At 43.6% G+C, this 21,766-nt stretch overlaps 2 protein-coding genes across 6 annotated transcripts in view; one reads left to right on the forward strand and one right to left on the reverse strand.

Moving 5' to 3' along the window:
- LRBA (LPS responsive beige-like anchor protein) overlaps positions 1-21,766 on the reverse strand; it is a 350,444-nt gene that overhangs the window by 147,049 nt on the left and 181,629 nt on the right. For all 5 annotated transcript variants that reach the window (XM_083456976.1, XM_083456977.1, XM_083456975.1 and 2 more), the window contains exons 39-40: positions 8,777-8,923; positions 6,095-6,231 (exon numbers count right to left, since the gene is read on the reverse strand). In XM_083456976.1, the coding sequence (XP_083313102.1) occupies positions 6,095-6,231; positions 8,777-8,923 (284 nt within the window). The remainder of the gene's footprint in view (positions 1-6,094; positions 6,232-8,776; positions 8,924-21,766) is intronic.
- MAB21L2 (mab-21 like 2) lies at positions 1,176-3,063 on the forward strand. Its single transcript, XM_083457507.1, has one exon. The coding sequence runs from the start codon at positions 1,353-1,355 to the stop codon at positions 2,430-2,432; it is 1,080 nt and encodes a 359-aa protein (XP_083313633.1). The 5' UTR covers positions 1,176-1,352; the 3' UTR covers positions 2,433-3,063.

Here is a 21,766-nt window from a genome sequence, read left to right on the forward strand (position 1 = left end):
ACCCGCACGCACCACCCTCGGCGCTTCAGTTGGTGCAGGTAACACCTTGATCTTGAACGTTACTGCAAAGACACGCAGAGATCTTGCCAGAGCGCTTGCCGTGGTGTGTTTCATGGCAATATTTAATTCCCGCCAAATTGCTGCATGGAATCGTTCTTATAGGGGCTATGGCTCTTCCTCCCTGGCTTCCCAGGGAAAGGGAGCTTCATGTTTGTTTGCCACATATGTGTGTGCGTGCGCGCAATCTGTGCATGTGCCTCAAGCATCTCTCCAGCGTCTTCCCCTTCTCTCCCCCCCCCCCCCCGCTCCACTCCCAATACAATACGCAGTAGTGGCGGGCCCAGCACAGAACGTGCACACCGCCCGGCCCTGCGATTGGCTGGCCCTCTGACAGCTCGGCCCGCGATTGTAGGATTCCGGAGCTCCGCCTCCGTTCGGAAGGACCTTCGGACCATTCATAAACTAAACAACACTCTCCGCAAACCCAGAGACCTCCAGACGTCCAGGCCGGGAGAGGCGCAGGAAAGTAACCAGAGCGGCTGCATCCAATTCCAAAGGTGGGAGGGGGAAGGAAGCGGAAAACAGGAGGAGTAGGGGGGGGCGAAATCCTGGAAAGCGGAAAACTACACACACACACATACACACACCAGCGCGCGCGCAAAGAAGCTCAACTCGCCAACCTTGCCACTGCTCCAAGAGAAGATACGTTTCCAAAGAGAGATTCGCCTGTAAACAAAATTGAACCGAGGGAAGAAATGATCACAACGCGCTTTCGCTGGCTTGTGTTTAATAATAAAGAAATAAGAAGCAGGGGCGCCCGGCAGCAATAGGTTTCCACTCCGGTGGCTTCTTCGGACCAGGCTCCAAGAAGCGATCATCGCCGCCGCCTCCCTGTCAGAGGAAGGAGGCGGCCAGAAGCGCCGGTGCCAGAGAGAAAGAGAGAAGAAAGAGAGAGGGTTTCTGCTTCTGGGCACCGGGCGCAAGCTCTCCCTCATCGCCGCCGTTTTCTCCTTGGCCGCCGATCGCTTCTTTCCCGCTGGAAGCCAAGTTGCGCGAGTGCGAGAGAAGTTTCCCCATGAAGGACTGAAGCCCTCTCCGGCGGCTGCGCGCAGCTCCAATGTGAACAAGGAAGGGAGCCGGCCGCCAAACTTTGCCGCCCGAGGAAGCGGGCTGCTTCCCCCCACCCGCCTGCCTGCCCGCCCGGGGTGGTGGTGGTGCTGCCCGGTGCTGCCCACTGGCGCTGCGGTGCTCGTCTGGAGCAGGCTTGGCGTGCGCGGGCGCGCGCGGCGGCGGCGTTGGATCCGTCCACGTACTGCGAGAGCCCGGTGTACAGCCCGGACGTGTGCCCCAACATGATCGCGGCGCAGGCCAAGCTGGTGTACCAGCTGAACAAGTACTACACGGAGCGCTGCCAGGCGCGTAAGGCGGCCATCGCCAAGACCATCCGCGAGGTGTGCAAGGTGGTGTCCGACGTGCTCAAGGAGGTGGAGGTGCAGGAGCCGCGCTTCATCAGCTCGCTGAGCGAGATCGACGCGCGCTACGAGGGCCTGGAGGTCATCTCGCCCACCGAGTTCGAGGTGGTGCTCTACCTCAACCAGATGGGCGTCTTCAACTTCGTCGACGACGGCTCGCTGCCCGGCTGCGCCGTGCTCAAGCTGAGCGACGGCCGCAAGCGGAGCATGTCGCTCTGGGTGGAGTTCATCACGGCCTCGGGCTACCTGTCGGCGCGCAAGATCCGCTCGCGCTTCCAGACGCTGGTGGCGCAGGCGGTGGACAAGTGCAGCTACCGCGACGTGGTCAAGATGATCGCCGACACCAGCGAGGTGAAGCTGCGCATCCGAGAGCGCTACGTGGTGCAGATCACGCCCGCCTTCAAGTGCACGGGCATCTGGCCGCGCAGCGCGGCGCAGTGGCCGCTGCCGCACATCCCCTGGCCGGGGCCCAACCGCGTGGCCGAGGTGAAGGCGGAGGGCTTCAACCTGCTCTCCAAGGAGTGCTACTCGCTGACGGGCAAGCAGAGCTCGGCCGAGAGCGACGCCTGGGTGCTGCAGTTCGGCGAGGCCGAGAACCGCCTGCTGCTGGGCGGCTGCCGCAACAAGTGCCTGTCGGTGCTCAAGACGCTGCGCGACCGCCACCTCGAGCTGCCCGGCCAGCCGCTCAACAACTACCACATGAAGACGCTGCTGCTCTACGAGTGCGAGAAGCACCCGCGGGAGACCGACTGGGACGAGGCGTGCCTGGGCGACCGGCTCAACGGCATCCTGCTGCAGCTCATCTCGTGCCTGCAGTGCCGGCGCTGCCCGCACTACTTCCTGCCCAACCTCGACCTCTTCCAAGGCAAGCCCCACTCGGCCCTCGAGAGCGCCGCCAAGCAGACCTGGCGCCTGGCCAGGGAGATCCTCACCAACCCCAAGAGCCTCGACAAGCTATAGAAGAGCGGGGGGGGGGAGGGGGTTGGAAAAGGCCGGGAGAAAGAGGGACAGAAATCAAAGACTGCGCGGAACCCGAATTAAAAGACAAAACTCTTATTTAAAAACAAGAAGAGGAACGGGGAGCAGCGGGCACCCACGGCCCCACCAAAGCGCAAAAAGGACTCCATGCCTAGCAGCGGGCACCGGCGCTCTCCCTCTCTCCTTTTTTTAAATAAATAAATTAAAAAGACACTTAAAAAAACAGCGGCGGGACTTTACGACAGCCAAACGAAACCCAAGGTACATTTCATTTTTCTCTTCCCCCTCCACCCCCCATATTAAGTGTATGTCATTCGTTCCCCCCGCTTTTCTCTTTCTCTCGTTCGTCTGCCTGAATGTTGTCACGAAGTGGGGGAGGGGGAGAAACCAGAATTATTTAACTATATGTACTTTTTTTTTTCTTTCGAAAGAAAGGGATGGGGGAAGAGAACCGAACAGAAAGCCCCAGACACACACGAAAAGTTTACTGATGCTAAATGTATTTCAGTGCCAAGTCAGATCATGCGTCGTCCTCCTCCTTTCCCTAAAGCTGACTTGTTCAAAACAGTAATAATAATAATAATAAATAATAAACAAAATGGTTTTAACTTTACATTGCCTTCGTGTGGGTTTATTCTAAAATTCAGGCAACGGATAGGCTGTTATTTCCACTTCTCCGTAAAGAAGCAATATCTCTCTCACACAAATATCTATGGATGGAAGGGAACAAAATAACACAATGTTAAGGGAGATCTCTGGGGCGGGGAAACCCCCCCCCCCCCCAGTAAATATCTTTTTAACATCTCTGTTTTCTGTTACAGAAGATATGTAAATATTCAGGTGGGGAAAGAAGCATTTATACTTAAAAACAATAACAACTTATGTGTTTGGTAATATTTGGGGCTGCATTAACAGTGGCTATGAGATTGAGTATACATTCATTATGTGAAGGAGAGGATAATTTCTCTCTGCACGTGGGCTTCTCATTTATTAAAGCTGAGTAAGTACCCAAGTCCAATTTGACTTTGAATTTCAAGGCCATATAGATTTACTCTGAATTATTAATACCCTACAAGTAGTCAATTTATTTGCTGCAAACATTTGGTTTCCTCTGGCTTTTATGTAGACCCTGCTTCAGGAAGAAAGGACATAGAACAAAATACAAAATGGAACTAGACCTTTAACAGGGTTTTTTTAAAGTTATGCTAGCATCCCCAGGGCCATGCGTTTCCATATTAAAATGATTTGCATTTGAGAAAAGGATTTTCAAATTGTTCTAGTGAATTTGTTTCCCCTTTTTATTTATTTAAATAGTTCCACATTATGGCTTCAGGCTTTATACAAACAAAGTTTAGATTTTTACAAACACAAAAAAACCTACTTAGTCCACTAGGATATTTTCCAACATGTTTTCTCTAAATGTGAAGCTCTATTCTAAAATATGTTTACTTGGCAGTAAGTAGCATTTCCTTCAGTGGGGCTGTGTGAAGTGGACAGGAGCCCCAGCATTATGGGTATTTTATTATTCAATAAAATCTTTTTATTATTATTTATTTGAATGAATTCCCCCCACCCCCAAAAAGTGTGTTTTTAAATTTATTGAGGACTTATTTGAAGTAGGGGCCCACACACAGACAAACCTATAATTGAAGAGGTAGAGTCCTACCATATTTCACAAATCATCTCATACCATTAGGAAACTAAACATATTTTCTACCTTTATATAAATGCATCTACTTGCACAACAGCTCTGTTTTGTTTTGGTTTTTTCTTAGAGCAATGTGGCTTCATATTCAAAATCTTTTTTTCTGTGACAAATTATTTGAGTATGGCTCAAAATAAATTGAGGGTCTCCTCTGCCTCACTCCAAGAGCAAGTCTGAGCTCATAGTACTACAGCTTGCTTGTTAAAAACAGCCTTGTAGTAGGAATATAAACTTTGATGTTATCAGCATCAATGCTGCATCCAGTTCAGGTTTTATTTCAAAACTCCTGTCATAATGTTTTCTTTCCCAGGAGTTTAGAAAAACACACAGAGAAGCCGAATTTATCAAACTGAGGAAGGCCCATTAAATAGGCATCTGAGCAAACGCAGGATTGGTATTCAAAGGGGAGATGTTGTTACTCAAGCTCTAGTTACCCATATCTTCTGGGAAAGGGGTGGGGGAGAAGAGAAAGGGAAACATGGGGAAACGCCAGTGCTTGTAAGAGAATGATGTCGCATTGTTGCATGACTTCATAACCAAAACACCAGTAAGCTTTGAGAGTTTTCACCAAAGGAAATAGAGAGAGAGAGACTCCAAACTATTTATTTCCTATCTTCAAGATTAAACCTGGCTACTTTTCTATGATCCCTATCTCTACCGCAAAGTTAAAAAGTACAGTCAGTTTAAGCTGCCTGTTCATTTTCGTTTTTAAGATGGAAAAGGAATTGTTGTATCCTTCAAAGGGGAGGGGGAAGATAGCAGAGGGATCTCACCCTACATTACTCCTTGAATGATGCACAAGGGCTGAACAGCCACATTTGATTAATATATACTGTAGCTTCTTGTATTGTAATGAGTTCTAAGAAATAGGCTGTGTTAGTATTTTACAGTACGTCTTCATTGATGACTGCTTTTTCAATTTTAATATCAAAGAGCACCAAAATAACATGCAAACAAATTGAAGCTACTTCTCAATTCTAAACCTTTTACTTTCACCCTAATACTCGAAAGTTTATGTACTTCAAAGAAAACTTCATAGTTTTAATATGCTACTGTTATAGTAAAGTAAAAGCTTTAAAAAAAACCAACTGCAACATTAAGCAAGGTCTAGTTCAAGTCCCCACTATCCATTAACCTTTTCAGAAAGATGTATTCAAAAAAATAAAATTGAACAGAGATGCAACAAAAAGTACCCACTAATAAAAATACAGTATACAATTTTGTCTTTTTTTCTCCCTGAAGAAAGCACTGCATTTTAGCAATTGTTTTAGTGAAATTTGGGAGACATTTATCTACCATAACACATTTTAGGTGGAAAAGGCACACTCAGTAATCACATTTTAGTATTATGGAAGCTTCCTAAGTGCAATTCTTATAGTAGTCATTAACACTGTGAGCAAAAACGATTTTCTGGGGATGGGAGGAATGACTTTTATTACCCTTGCATTTAAAGATCATTATAATCTGAACAAAGCATTGAGTTGGGAAACTGAAGCACAACACAAAATATATTATTAAAATATATAGTATCAAGTGGCAATTATGTTCTCTGAATAAGCATGTACAAACTCTTCAGCCTGCTACAAAGTAATATAAAGCAAATGCAAGAAATCAGTGAGCACCATAAAAAAGTTGAGGTAAAACAAAGGCTTCAATAGTTAACGCCACTAAACTTTCACACATTCTCTTGCTCCAATGCAGTTTTATTCAAAGCATTTCCCAGGAGGCTTTCTGCCCTATGAAGTAATTAGCACTGGAACTGGGGTGAATTGTTTTTCATACTTACATGAGTGCCACTAGCACGAAAACTCCGCAAATGACAAACTCACAAATATGAGAAACTTGTGTCCAATGGATTTAGAAAGTACTGGGTGAAAAATTAAAGGCTTCTTGTAATTTGTCACAAGGGTTAGTACAAGAAGGGTCAATGATCTCTTACCTTGGGGTCAATTTTCTTAAAACTCGGCTCTTCTTCATCTACCTCAAAATACAGTTCAGAGGCGGTGATGGAAAGGGTGCCCTTCACTACTACGCAAGGGGCCACAAGCTGAGCTGGTGTAGACAGACTAACAGGACCTACCAAAGGGAAAGAAACAAAAACCACAGTCCAACACCTTGTTACCAGTGGTCTCCGCAACAAGCACAGATGCACAGATATAAGTGTATGTTCTTCTTTTATTGCCTCTCTTTAATCCAATGCCACCCTCCACAAAAAGGACTGGATTTATAAATTAAATTCTTATAAGTCCTCAGTCCCCCGCAAGTACACATGCAATGCATTTGCTGCACTTGGGAGTGCCAGACATTTGAACAACTACAGCTGCAAACTATGCAAGCAATTATGTATGCCATCTAGGTGGCTATTAGATCATCGAGCTTTCTTCTTCCAGAAATTTAGAAATACTTCAGAACCGAATACCTCATGTTCTAAACAATAATGCAAACGCATAAAGAGGAAGGTTGGATGGGAAATATTAGTTTCACATATGTGTGTGTAGGTTTGGGGGGGAGTGGCAAACCAATTTGACCCAGATTTCCTGATGATTAGCTTATTTAGAAAGTTGCTTATGAGTTCTGTACATGGGTTTTTATTTTCATGCATGGCAGGGATCTATTGTTCAGAAGTTAAACGCTACCCATTGCTAGAGACTGAGACATATAGCATTTGAGAAGTGGGTTCAGCCTGCCTTTTAAATATTTTTCAAGGAATCCACACACAGTGTTAGTGCAGCTTAGGGACTGTGGGAATAAACAGCTGGAGCGTTGGTTTCCAACTGAATGAATTTTTATTGGAATAATCACATCTCCACAGGGTTTATCACAGAGACAGATCAGTGTACTACTCAAAACAATAGGCTGGGTACAGATCTAACAATATGCAGGCCATTATATAAAGCAGAAAAGTGGGTTATATTTGTCATCCAACTCATTAAAAAGCAGGGAACACAGAGACCACGGAAGGGCATATTTGTCAGCTGTAGGCCTTTGTTTAAAAATACTGTAAACTGCATGTGTGACACATTCCCTTTTGCATTAATAAAGTGTGTATAAATGAGGTGCACACGCTTAGGTAATCAATGGGTGAATAACTGCCAAAAAAATTCAGATGAATTGTCATTTCTGTCAATTGTTAGGAGGTGTGATGGTCTTTAATCTTGCATCAATCTCAATGTGTGCCAGTAGCACAATAGAGGAGATGCTCTGCTGAGATCAGAGCAGCTTTGCCCTCTATTCCCAGCGTACAAATACATTGTGTTTGCAGATGGGCATCCGATAGCTGCACTACCTCCATGATTTCCCAAAGCTCATTCCCACAAATGGATGAAATAAGCAGCTATGTGTTCTTTTGCTGTCTCCCTTTGCCCTCTGTACATTAGCATGTAATCCAAGGAAGAAATAACATTTTTTCAATCACTTTCAGACATTCAATTACAGGGCAAGCAGACAGCTGCAGAAGCCAGGGCAGCTCAGGTCCCGCTGAAAACCCCTGACAATTTCAACTTCATTCGTAACCCACACTACTTTATTAGCAAGGATTACTTCTTAATCCTATTGCCATTGTCAAGATTATATAATTAAACTCCCCTTTCACCTCTATTACAGTATGAATGTATTAGCAGAAGCAACAAATGTAGAAGGGGGTGGAGAAGAGGAGGACATGGATTGGATGCTCTTGCAGGGTCTGTTGAAGAACAGGTTCATTGAGAGCCCCTCTATTAAATTATGTTGCTGTTTTACTGATTGGTGCAGCGCTTTGACAATAGACTATATTTTCATGCTTAGTTTTTAATTATAAGGCACCAAACAGATGATGCAATAGGTAATGAACTGCAATAGAGATTTTTAGATCTTTGCGCATAAATAAAAATGAATAAGCCCCCATTTCCACTTCTTCCAGCAAAACAGAATTTAAACGCAAGGGATATTCTTGTTTTGGGAGCGGACCAAGTGATATATACCTAGACCCAAAATTCTACACTATTCATTCCCAGATTGCAATTCCAGTCCAGTGAATAGGGGGCTTGGCTATAAACCTCTAAAGCAGAAAAACATTGTTTTGTTCAGTTTGCAACTAAGCCAATCTATTATGGTAAGAATAACCTGTTTCTCAGTTTTTTATTTAAAAAAGTAGTAAATGAAGGTTTAGACTTACACAAAGGAGGCTGGCAGAACAATTAGCTTAAAAGAATTACGGAATGATTGCCTTTGATGCAGAGAGGTGTTTTGCTTTTGAACAAATATATAAATACGCTTTATGATTTACTTGTTCAGATTGCCTTCTTGTTCCAATGCGCTGTGACACTAGTGTCAATGAGGTGGGAGGGGGGAAGCTAGCATAATCTACTTTTGTACAGGATTTGGCCTGACCTTTCAGTCATATATATATATATATATATATATATATATATCCCCAGCTAAAATTAATAATTTAAGTGGCAATATAAAGGTCATTTCCCCCATTCAGAAATTTATCTTCATTAATCCAGTTATGGGAAAGAGCCATATGCCCCATGTCTTCCCCCCCCCCCCCTGCAGAGAAGATGTTGCCAAGGAGGAGGTAAAGGAGTAAGGGGAGGGGGAACCAAGTCGGAAGGAGCAGGTAATAGACAGCTGAAGTTACCAGTTAAGTTCTCCAGTTCCTTCTCTTCGATGGATGACAAGGTATCATCGTCGCCTTCCAGGAGAATTTCGCTCTCAGAGTTCTGATTTCCTAAAGCCTGACTCTTGATGGACTGCTTTCCTTTAACAAGTACATCTTCATCTGGAGCTGAAATGAAAGAGAAACGCGGCTGTCCATCAACTCGGAGAGGCAACAGTTACGGGGAAGGAAGGTCGGGGAGGGGGGGCGAGGAATAACCTTGCTTATTGCACACATGCCGAAGACTCAAGCAAAGGGGGGCTCAGCTGGGAATAAATCCGCCAGCCAGCCGCCTCTAACCCACGCTGGTTGGGAAGCGAGTGAGCCGGCAGAGCTACTTGTAAACCGATTAACACAGCCAGGACTGAGAGCTTTTAGCCCTACTTACGAGATATTTGAAACAAGCATCCCCCTTCCAGTATTTTTAATTTTTTTACTACAACTACAACAAATATCCCCACCCATAATAATAATAATAATAATAATAATAATAATAATAATAATAATAATAATAAACGACAACTCACCCTGATAGCAAACTTATACCTCTGTAAATTAAATCAAAATGGGAGATTTAAAGAAAAGGGAACGAACTAGCTGGGTGCGTCTCAAGAAACCAAGACTGCAAATCTATACTAAGCAGCAAGCCCCGTCGGAGTCAGGGGACCTGCTTCCAGGGGGGGGGGGGACATGCATGACCCCCAGTTGTAAAATGTGATCGAGCATCCTTATGTGGGGAGGGGATGCGATCCATAAACCAGCAAAGCAAGACTTTTTGCGTAAATCCAGCACCTCTGATTAACTCAGGAAGGAAGCACTTGGTGGGGTTGTCGATTTTTATTTTATTTTATTTTTGCCCCAACCACTTTGGTTTAACTGTTCTATGGCTGGGACTATTCTTTATTCAGGGGGAGCCAATTCAGAGCTGGTGGAGCCCAGACACAGCAACGCCTTCCACATCACTCCAAACTCACACCGATTCACCCGTCTGAGGACTTAATAAAGATTCCCACAGCTGCCTCGGGCTCTTCTCGGGCCGGCCAAGGAGCTGTGGACTCCGCCGGCTGCCAGCTCCTGGAAGGGGCTCCTTCGCCTTGCTGCTCTCGAAGCCTGAGAACGTGATGGCTTTGCCCGACGGGGGCTCCGGCCGCACTGCAGCCCCCGCCGCGCCCTCTAGGCTAGCCGGCGGGCCACGTCCTCAAGGGACGTCCCTCGCTGCTCTCTGGCTGGGCAGCCACGGGCAAAATGCAGCCGGACTCCCAAGGCGGCCCCGAGCCACAAACAACCCGCTACCACCAGCCGTGGAGGAGCTGCTCCAAAGGGCAGGCGAGCAGCGTCCTTCGCGCACTGGCCCGAGGGAAGCCCCTTCGGACGTGCGGGGGCTACAGCATACCTGCGACACAGGGGCGATCCTGTGCCTCATTTACCCGGGAGTAACCCCCACTGCTCACAGGTCTGCCTTCGGACTCAGTATGAGAGGACGGCGCCGTTAAGGGGAAATCGCATAGGGCAGCTTTTGGGGGGGGGGGCGCACACAGTTGGCGAAGCTTCCCTTAAGGAATCTTGGAAAGTTCTTTTCTGCGCAATAAACATGGGCACAGGGGTGCCAACTTGTATGAAAAATGGGGAAGGAGTAGCCCTTATAACTGATCACAAGACGCGGCGCATGCACATTTGAACAGACCATCAACCTTTTTTTGATGAGAGGCCCCCTCAAATGTTTTATTGGGGGGGGGGGGCGAATGGACCTCGGCCCCTGGGCGTTTGCTCCTATGCTTGGAAAGGTAGGAGAGCTACGTGGCTCAAGGCTGTGGAAGCGGATTACATCTCCCAGCTCTACTCCGAGAGAAGCTGATCGTGTTAGGACGTGGTCCTAGGACCTTCCCTCGCTCGCTTCGCGCTTCGACAGCGAGCAGGATCCAGCAGATCCACACTAAGCCCCCTTTTTAGCCTGTCCTCTTTGAAGCTTTGAAAAGGTGCACCTGCATCACGGCGAGAGGCAGCAAGGCAATCTCTCAGCAGGGCGGCACTGTTTGCCCTGAATGTTTCTCTTTGGGGGAGTGGGGAAGCGAAGGATAACCGGGAGAAAAGACCAACACCATGGTAGAACTGAGCCAGCCTTCCTAAATTCAATATAACTCTACCCAAAAGCTGAACAGACTTTTTCCTTCTTTTGTCTAGCGCGCATTTTCTACGGAAACTTCGTCCGATAAAAGCTACTTCGAGCAACTCCCTCGGCCGCACCTTTTGTGTCTCTGTGTTACAGAGTCAAGCCAACTTTTTCAAATAAGGAAGGGGGATTTATAGTTGTTTTTTAACCCCTTTTTTAACCAGAACATGTCTGCACAACAACAACAAAATCAGAGTAGCTGTTTTTATCTCACTTTATATATTAAAAAGGGGGCTCAAAGTCTTAAGGCAGCAGGAACCGTCGATAATTTTACGAAATCAGCTCCGGGCTGCAGAAGCTGAGCTCTTTTATTTATTTTATTTTTAACAGGCGCCGGGGGGGGGGGGGCGCCTCCAGTGGTCCCTCTCCAATATGCGCTACCGGTTTGTATTTTTTTCAAAAAGCCGCTACCGGTTTGTATTTTTTTCAAAAAGAAAAAAAAAGGGGGGGGGAGATCGTCAACAATCCTGTGCAGAACGATAAATGCCAGACTGCAACATGATTTGAAATGCTCAGACGGCGACATGGAGAGAGCCAGAGCCCCTCTGCCTGTTTACTCGGCACCGCTGAATTCATTGACACTTGCGGGCGAGGCAGCGCGCGCAGGACTCCAGCTTTTTAGAGAGTGCAAGTGAATGATATGTACAGAGAGGCTACCAGGCGCTTCAGCATCGACGGGGACTTTCCCTCGCACCAATAAAGGGACGAGTCCTCTAGACGCACACGCACTCCCTGGAGTACAGACGAATAGATTTGGCTATGCGCGCTCTGGCAGGAGGGGAGGAGGAGGGTAGCTTTACAACACACACACACAGCATCCCCTTCTCCATAGAGGGAGCGCCAACGCCAGCCCTCTAGAACAGGAAGTCACTCTAGACTTACACAGAAGCTTGCACCTTCAAAGGATGCGGGAGGTGAACGGAAAGGTTATCAGCGTTAAGAGATCTGTGAATTTTTAAACACTACAGGGGCTCAAGCTAGTGGAGAGTGCTTAGGTTACCAAGGCTGCAATCCTATGGACGCTTGATTAATTGGAAGTCAACCCTCTTCAATCCAGTGCCATTTAGGTCGGACTAAACGCACAAGGCTGCAATCTGATCACACTTACCAGGAAAGAAAGCCCAACTGAACCAGTGTCTTACTTCTGTGCAAACGCTTGACAGACTGGGCTGAATTTACCCAAAGCTTGTATTCTCTCATCCCAACAACACCGAATCCAGCATAATCTCAGACTCTCCAACCAAAACCAGAATATATTTAATGTAACACATTCTTATAAAGGGTACATAGCAGGAATGCAACGATGACTATCAATACCAACTCTTTTAAAATGCATAAACCCACTGTGTGTTTATTTATTTGGATTAAATGCATCTTGAGTTTCAGGAGAATGCAACACACACTCCTATTCTGTTCCAAACTATGCTGTCTTTCTATGTTTAAATGCATTTTCTTCTTATTTTAAACTGACAAGAAGAAACAGATAGGAGGCAGCAATTCACTACTTATCTCACTATTACTTTCCATGTTGCAGCTGGAGAACATAGGAAATGTATTCAGATTTCTATTACTCAAAAGAGCTGCAAACTTGTGCATAATTTTGGGTAGCCTTAAAAGCAACATATTGGACTATGTCTCCTTTTGGAATCATGCCAAACACATCCCGGCTAGCCAGTTTCAACACGTTGCTCATTACTTTTTGATTATTGCCATATATGGCTTGAGGTTCCAGGGGCTTATTTTTAAAAAACCTTTAATCTGCAAACATTTACAGAGGAAAGCAATCCCTAGTGGCCATACATAAAGCTTAATTGTCTCTGTAAACATGTGAACATAAATTTCAAGTAAAACTTTACATTAGCACAATAGGCAAACCAACCATTTGGGTACCTAAGAATTCAGTTTTTAAAAGACAGAAGTTTAATCTGCAATAAAAGGCCATTTTTCATCTCACACATTTTCCTACAAACAAACAGCTTTTAAAATTTATTCGTAAATGTTTGTTTACAGTACTGGTCAAAGGGGAAGAGAATTTTACACACACACACACACACACTTTCTTTTTCTTCGTTCAAATGTACCAGTAGATATAACTAAACAAAACTCTGGTTCTGGAATTATTCAATGAGAGTTGAAAAACCTCTTGTCATGGAAAATATGCAGCTGATATTTAGAAAGGTTTTCCTGTAATTAACTCCCCCTTGAGGATTTTAAGTTAGCAGCAGTAAAATTACCTACAGTATTCTAATACACAACATATGCACTAACATTCAATTCTCAGTGGTCTAATAGCTTTCCGAAGAAGAATTTTATTTTTAATTAAAATAAGATGACTACTAGGATAAGCTAAAATAAAACAAAACAGATAATGAACATGTTTATAAATTCTGACAACATGTGTCTGTAGCTTGGTACACAATGCACTTTTAAAATCAGCACTTACATGCAGATGTTTGAGCGTTTCACTTTATTCTGTACTTTGGTGATCTTTCTGTCTTAATTACACTAATGTTCTCATTTAAAATTACTGGTATCTATTTCATTTATTTAAAATTCAGTTTGAAAGTCAAAATGGGTCAATTACAGGAATGTTTCTGGTAAAATTTCTACAGGTGTTAATAATTTTCTCTAGCTTTCTTTTGCCAGAATTTCCCAATAATATAACAGAGGATACTCTTATGTAGTCAATTTACTAGGATACTATTATAGGATGTAAAATACACTGGAAATGCATATGCAAGGGTTCACAATTTTCCCACGTCTATAGGCTTGCTGTGGTAACACTAGCAGACTGTGTAAGTATTTTGGAATTCACACTGTTACTGCTAAAGTTCTCATTTATAGCTGGGTGAACCAAAAGTCTCAACTCATGGCAAGAGCTAATAGGCATCCCATCTGGCATGTTGCATATTTTGCTATTGTACTCTTTCCTTGAACACCAAGCACCAATCGTACCACCATAAGCATTCTTTTAAAGAAGTATTGTACATTTCAAACATGGTTCATGGGCATGGAGCTGTTCTTCAAACAAACCTAAGATGTAAAACAAAACAACCCTGTGGAGTGCATAAAATTTAGTTCTGGTTCTAGATACGGGTTTAAAATTTATGTCATACAAATGGATGGCACACACCACAAAATGAGCAACAGGGCCCCCAGTATAATAAATATATTATATATACAACAAGTAGTATGCGTGTATAAACACAACTACATACAGTGGTACCTCAGGTTAAGAACTTAATTCGTTCTGGAGGTCTGTTCTTAACCTGAAACTGTTCTTAACCTGAAGCACCACATTAGCTAATGAGGCCTCCCACTGCCACTGCGCCGCTGCCGCACGATTTCTGTTCTTATCCTGAAGCAAAGTTCTTAACCGGAGGTAATATTTCTGGGTTAGCGGAGTCTGTAACCTGAAGCGTACGTAACCTGAAGCGTATGTAACCAGAGGTACCACTGTAATTACTTGCCCAGATGTATTTTATTGTTGCACCCACACTCTGTTCATAGATGCATTGTTATAAATACATGCATGATTCTCACTCTCATGAAGAGATGCTGAAGTGTGGGAGCAAGGAAACCTTTCTAGCCAAGCGAAGTATAAAAAGCATTACTTAACAAAGCAGCTTCTATGTAATTTGGAATAGAAATCTCCCAAAATAAAGTTTTACAAGACATTGGATTAGATTCTATAGTTTGGTCAATGCAGTGGATTTCATGTGCATGAAACAGGAATTTGCTGACTCCATCTGCAGCCCCCAAACTTGCTTGTGGCAGCCGAAGAACCTGTTACAATGGTATGGGATATGATGTGGAGGAGATACAGAGGGACAGGGCTGTTCCAAGCCATGCCCATCGTCCAAAGTGAACAAGGCAGATACTTGGGAGATGACAAGGCAGATGACACCCACTACTCGTCTGTCGTTTATTTCAACCCAATACCAAGCCATAATTTTTGCCATTTGAGATAGCAACAAGCCAAGTCCCTAGTTAGTTCTCTGTGGGGATGGGGGGGGCAGGTTATAGTTCTGCAGACTTGAATATGCAAGCCTTAGTATGATCAAGACCTCAGACTACAATGACATGCATAGGGACATGCTACATATATAGCATGGCACCCAGCACCCTACTGCACAACAATATTGTTTGTCAACAACCTGTCTGGTTATCTGACAGGCTGAAGGTTTTGCTGGAGTATCATATACTAGATCGCCATATGCAATAGTTGATATCTCAGGAAAACAATAGACCTGAAGCAATTGTACAAATGTATTTCCAACGTAGAATTCTTCAGAACTTAGCCCAAGACAGTCGAGTGAGAACTGAGTAATTTATAGGTCAAAACACCCTCTGAATGACAGTGCTTTCACCTGCTGACATAATTGTAGAAATTAATTCTGGCATTTAAGATAGAAAAGTAGTGACAGATGAGCACATGACTGACATCTGGTGCTTGTATGGGAAGTAGAGTTGAAATGACAGGATGGAGTCCTGTATACTGAGGTGCTGAACAAAGCTTCTTCCAGAACCAGGCTGTGATGAAAGCTTAAATTTCTCACAGTTAACAAAACATTTGTGATTATAAGAGAGGGGTTTCCCTCTCTTGTGATTATAAGAGAGGGGTTTTACTTTATATCAGGGAGTGAGCAACTTGAAGGCCACATTAGGTCCAGTATAGGATATGATTTGATATGATATGATATGCCTGGCGTGCTCTGGTCCATGGGGTCATGAAGAGTCGGACACGACTAAACAACAACAACAGAATATGATTTGGCCTACAAGGCAATCTTCCTCAAACCACATCCACCTGCCCGACACCTGATGACATAAATGACATCTGGTGTGGGGCTGGTGGACACGCAGGGGCATTCTTGGCAAGCAAGGCTTGCTATTGGCGCCAATCATCTGATCAGCAGTGGCAGCAAGCCCTGGCTACAGACTTCCCAAAAAGCAACTCTGCAGTGTAGCTGATTCCTGCCCCAAATGGGCTTGCTATAAGACCCAACCAGCTGATCAGAGTTTACAGCAAGCACTGCTAGGATGATATTCCTTTTTATCGCTGACTTGAAATACAGGCAACCTCCATTTTAGGTGTGAACCGATACGTGTGCGATTTCACACACACGCACAGTGCCGAACCAAAAAATATCCAGTATCATAATAAAAGACGTCATTAAAGGGTGGGGCAGGGCAGAGGTAGAACGGGCTGTTTCAATTGCACATTATTTCATGAAAGCATGCAATGTCCTGGAACAGAACCCCTGTACAAATCAGGAGTTGCCTGTAAATTCAATTTTTCCTCTTGATATTTTTTTTACAAAAGAATTGGTCTTAGTTATTGTATTATATGCTTCATTTAAATAGTTTTCTAAAGCATTTGAAAATTATATAAATACTGAAAACTATAAATACTGAAAAATAAATAAATAAGATGTGCTTATTTTCATTACGCTTCTTCCTGCTGTTCCTTCAAACCTTCCGCAAAAACTACTACATCAGCAAAATCCTTCCTCACCCGCCAACAGGTTTGTCTTTTCTGCAACTCATTTTCTGTTCTGATTATTCCTTATCAATCTCTATTTTCTTTCTCCATCAGTCTTCATCATTTATATACCAATACCAATTTGAGTCTTCCGGCACTCATGTTTATTTAGCCCAAAGTACAACACACATGAGGTACCAGCAGACAGTGTTATAATCCTGACGTTTGCAAAATACACAAACAAAAAAGGTAGGGGAAAATATATATGGGGGAGAACAAACAACCTTGCCTCATAATAATGTGGCATGGCCAAGTGAAAAAAACAGTGGCAAACAGGTGGAAGGGGAGAATAGAATATAATGGCTGGAGTTGAAGATCAGAGACACCTAGATTGATACGTAGAAAAAGCCATTGTTTGCAGGGGAACCAAAGCTGTTTTGAAATGTCCCCTAGGGATGGAAGAAAGAGTTGCTCATATAAAATCAGAAGCGAGGCTACTGAAATAGTCCTGCTTCCAGACCCAATGAAGCGCTTATTGCATAGTAAAGGGACACAATCCGTCGGCTTACTTGCAAAAGAGTTGCATTTTAAAACGTTTTTAATTGTTTTCATCTGTGAGCCAACTCTTATTTTTATCAGCACTTACAAGCACAGGAAACATGTTGGAATATGTTGAAACAGTTTATTGTGGGGGCCCCACTTGTCTAATACCAAGCTCAAGTCTTTGAACAAGCATTTTTATAGAGCCAAAATGTCACCCATGCAAAAGACGATGGTATCAGCAGATGCAGAGTAACCCTGAAGTTTGCAGAAGTAAAAATCTTTTTAAAAATAATAATAATAAATGGAACAATCCTCCCAAATGAGGACTTAACATATTCATGCCCAAAGACTGATTGTTGAAAAGGGTAAGGAAAACCCTGAAAAGTAGGTAGAAGGGGAAATGGAAATGCTTTAGATAATGTAAAAGGGTTGGAGTTCTGCTTCAAAGACTCAAAGCCTATATCAGATAACTGGGTTTTCTGAGTTTCTCCCTCAATATAGTCAGCATTCTTGTCATGGACTGGCTGGATGCAGAGGAGCGATGGGAGGCACCAGCTGGAGAACCCTTAAGGAAGGAAGGCTCAGAGCCAGGGGATTGGAGGTGGGATGATGATGAGTAGTCAGAGGGAGAAGAGGGAGCAAACTGGGAGGAGGAGGAGGAGGGTGTCAGAAGCAAATGAGGTAATGGGGTTTAGTGGAAGAGGCTGTGGTAAAAGCAGAGGTTGGAGAGGATGGGACCCAAGAGGCAGAGATGAGGCAGGCTGCTGAAGAAGCCAGGAGGTCTCCCCCTCCTGCAACCAGTTCCCCTCTCTGCTGGTGTCCCAGAACCAGAAGAGGTATGAAGAGGGTGGAGCAAAAGCAAACAAAGGTGTCAAGAGTCTCAGATTGCATGGGAAGGACCTGGGGAAGGAGGAGACTTAGGGAGCTGTGGGAAGGCATGGACCTTCAGTCCTTGCAACTGCCTCAGTGGGGAAATATCTTCTGGGAAGAACTGCTGTACTCACTAGGCCTGAGCTATTTTGTTTCTTTGAATAAAGAGTTAACTTCACTGAAGCTGGGTGAGTTATTGCTGACCTGCTCCTGTCACCCACTCCCGACAATTCTGTGTCCACTGCTCAATCCTTATTGAGCTGTCATTGGGGTTTCCCCAGCTCCAGAACTTTTTTGTCCTTCTGCACATCTTTTGAGCCTGCTGATGCCTCCCTCTTGTGCACAGGTGGGTCCATTTTGGCTACACAAGTTGCAGCATTCAGAGAATTGAGTTGAGCTTGTTATTAGTAAATACACTTGGGGCCTACAATACAGTATTGTAGCCTTGAGTTCTGTTTATGAATCTACCTATGTCACTGTTGTATCAGGTGATTATTATATCAGGTCAGCTCCACCTACCTGTTAAACTCGACCTGAGATGGATGGAGGAAATATTAATTGGTCTGCCGATCTGATACGGTTCCCCACCCCTGAGGTAAGTATGTATGGAACAAGATGAAACTGTTTAGAACCCATGAGGAACAAGGCTCCAGTTCAGCTGCTGCATAACACTAACCATTAGCTTTTGTCTCAATACACACATGAACACATGTATCAGCAGGGAAATGAGATAGTCACAAGGCTATTTTTATATTTCATGCAACAAGACTTACATCACCCTGAAAACAACCAGGAGCCCTCAATGTTAAAGGGAAGGGAACGGAGTGGCCAATACAATTTACTGCAGTTTTGTTGTCAAGTTTCACCGAGTAGCTCAATATTAACAAATCTTGCAATTTCACTATTTTTTTGGAATATTACAGAAAATCCTATTCTTCCACCTGAACTGTATACCTTTTTATCAAGAACTGATCTGTTAAGAGTTTTCAAAAGGGTTAAGGTTGTGGAATGTTACAGATAATTCTCTCTTTTTTTCAGTGAATGGTGCTGATTTCTACAAGGCACACCAAGTTTAAAACAGATTCTTCCAAAGACTAGTATCACTGAGTTACAAAATGCAAAAATAAAGTTTGAGCAGTTGCTTTTCCAGACCGACATTTACAAATAACCATTTTGGATGTCCTCCCCCATCCTGGCAACCTGGCCTTTGAAAAATATCCTACAGTCCTTTTTCCCAAGCAATTTAATGTGTGCTTGGGAAGGGCAATTAAATTGTCAGAATTTTTTTAAAAAATGTTTTAAACTAGAAGGTAGCCTGGAGTATAGTCATGGGGTTGATATTGATTGTCTGAACAGAGAACATTAGTCTTCAGGTATTTACTCTGCCACCTCTGCACCAAAGGCTCTCCTTCAAATCAAATCAATCCCTTGAAGAGATGGCTACTGAAATACATAAATGAGGCTGCAACAGAGCTGATTTTTGCTCTCTAGGCATTACTATGTCTTGGTTTCTGATTGTTTTTGAATCTTTTCCACTTCTTCCAATTGTAAACTTTAACAGACTGCATCCTCTTGGGTAGGAGCTATGGGAACAGCCCTTTTCCCATTTGAAATTCATTGCAAAACCCACTACTTAAATGGAAACAGGATTACAATTACATCTTATTTTGTTTCAATATTTAATCTGTATAGTGTGAATTCTGCCACAATGCAGAACACCAGTTTTAGTAAGAACTAGGCTAATTGTGAGATATTAATAATAGACTTGTTTGTTTTTATTCTGGATTTATAAGTAAAGCAGTTTACCAGGTAAACTAAAGTAAGCAGAATTTGTAAGTAAAAGGAATCATTCGACAGTGTAACAAAAGAAAACATTCCCCGCTGGAAAGACTATCAGCCTGATCCACATCCCAGTTCCGCTTAAATACTTGGAATTAAACCAAAGCTGTTCCCCCTTGAACAAAATGGGTATGAATTGGCTTGAATCCAGTTGCTTTGAGACAAATGGATTTTGGAACGGAGTGTATATAATTGAAATAGAATGCTCTGTAATTAATTATTAAAAAAGAAACCACAGGACAGAAGAACAGAAGTCCACCAGGAATGTTGGTGACATCCTAAATGCAGGAACATAGATTCAAAGGCAGGTCACCAGAATTGTAGTTCAGCTCATACCTCTATAAGATGCCATACTCATTTATTATCAAAGTGCCATTTTAATAGCAATTCCACATTACCATATACTCCACTGTGGTCCCTCTTGTAAAGGTTCCCCATGCACTAAGTTCCAACATCAGAGGCAGTGTAGAAAAGCATCCTCAGTTAACTGTTTCAGTTTCATGAAACTCCCTTCCTATAGGCCAGGCATGTCCAAAGTCCATTTTGGGGGCCTAATCTGGCACGCTACTCAATTTAATTCAGCTCCTGTGGCAGTATATGTCCTGGGGTAAAGGTAAAGGGAAAGGGACCCCTGACCATTAGGTCCAGTCGTGACCGACTCTGGGGTTGTGGCGCTCATCTCACTTTATTGGCCGAGGGAGCCAGCATACAGCTTCCAGGTCATGTGGCCAGCATGACTAAGCTGCTTCTGGCGAACCAGAGCAGTGCACGGAAACGCCATTTACCTTCTCACTATTTATCTACTTGCACTTTGACGTGATTTCGAACTGCTAGGTGGGCAGGAACAGGGACCGAGCAACGGGAGCTCACCCCGTTACGGGGATTCGAACCGCCGACCTTCTGATCAGCAAGTCCTAGGCTCTGTGGTTTAACCCACAGCGCCACCCACAATGTTCTGGGGTAAAATCCTTAAAAAAGCTAAAAAGCTCAACAACTTTGGGATAAAATCCTAAGATAAAAGCTCAACAACTTTGGTCAACAACGCATGTCCAGATCATCAAATCTAGCCCTCTTTGAAAAAAGTTTGGGCACCCCTGCTATAGACGTCTGCTGAGACACAAGCCTGAATGCACTTTGCAAGGTGCATAACTTCCATGTCAAATGGTCAATTCCTTCCACTTTGTTTTGCTACACAAACTATATTCAAGTATGTGTTGCTGCAATGGAGAACCCAGCTCCACAATCACAGAAATATCTCTAACACATATCCACATACAGCTAGTTCACATGATACTTTTCTCCATGCAGATGGAGGCACTGTATGAAAAAAGTATTTTGTGAACCTGCTCTGAGACTTTTTCATTTTGCACAAGTTTATGGTGCCTGGGTTAAAATTCTGTGTGCGCTGGGAATCTCTATTTAGTAAAGTCACAATGTTTGATTGGTTAATTAATTAACAGATTTTAAAACTTTCATGCAACTCTAAGAATCAGAAAGCAATTTTTTTATTTAAAAAACCATTATTTTTAATGCAAATTCTTATAAATACTGCAGATCAGCAACTATATTAAAGAAGACTATATTAAAGAAGCTAGCAATGCTAGCTATGAGATACTCATGTATCATCAAAACAAAGTATCCTTCATGCTTCAGTAACTAATTGGCAACTAACTAATGACTGCCCAGTTGTACAACAGAAATCCACTAGTACAATGGAATTTCTAGTTTCTCTCCTCTGCCCCCCCAGAACCCGCATGCCCCTCGAAATTTGCTCCACATTCCCCCCAACCCTACAGAACATTTACTCACAGGCAAATGTAATCAATGAACCAATCAATATAATCAACTAAAACTCATAATGAAACAACTAAGCTTTCTTTAACTATGGGGCAACCTTATTATTTAGACTTTCAGGCCACCATCTACAGTTCTTTGTGTTTATGGTTCATTTGAATCTCAAAAGAATTGAGATCTACTGTTATAAAGGAAATTAGGGTTTCCTACTATGTGTACACAAGCCTTGAACTCACTTAAGCAGTTTGCTAGATCTCAGCTGCTTCATTTT

This window comes from Podarcis tiliguerta, assembly GCF_965153285.1.
Source record: "Podarcis tiliguerta genome assembly, chromosome: 9".
Taxonomy (NCBI): Eukaryota; Metazoa; Chordata; class Lepidosauria; order Squamata; family Lacertidae; genus Podarcis; species Podarcis tiliguerta.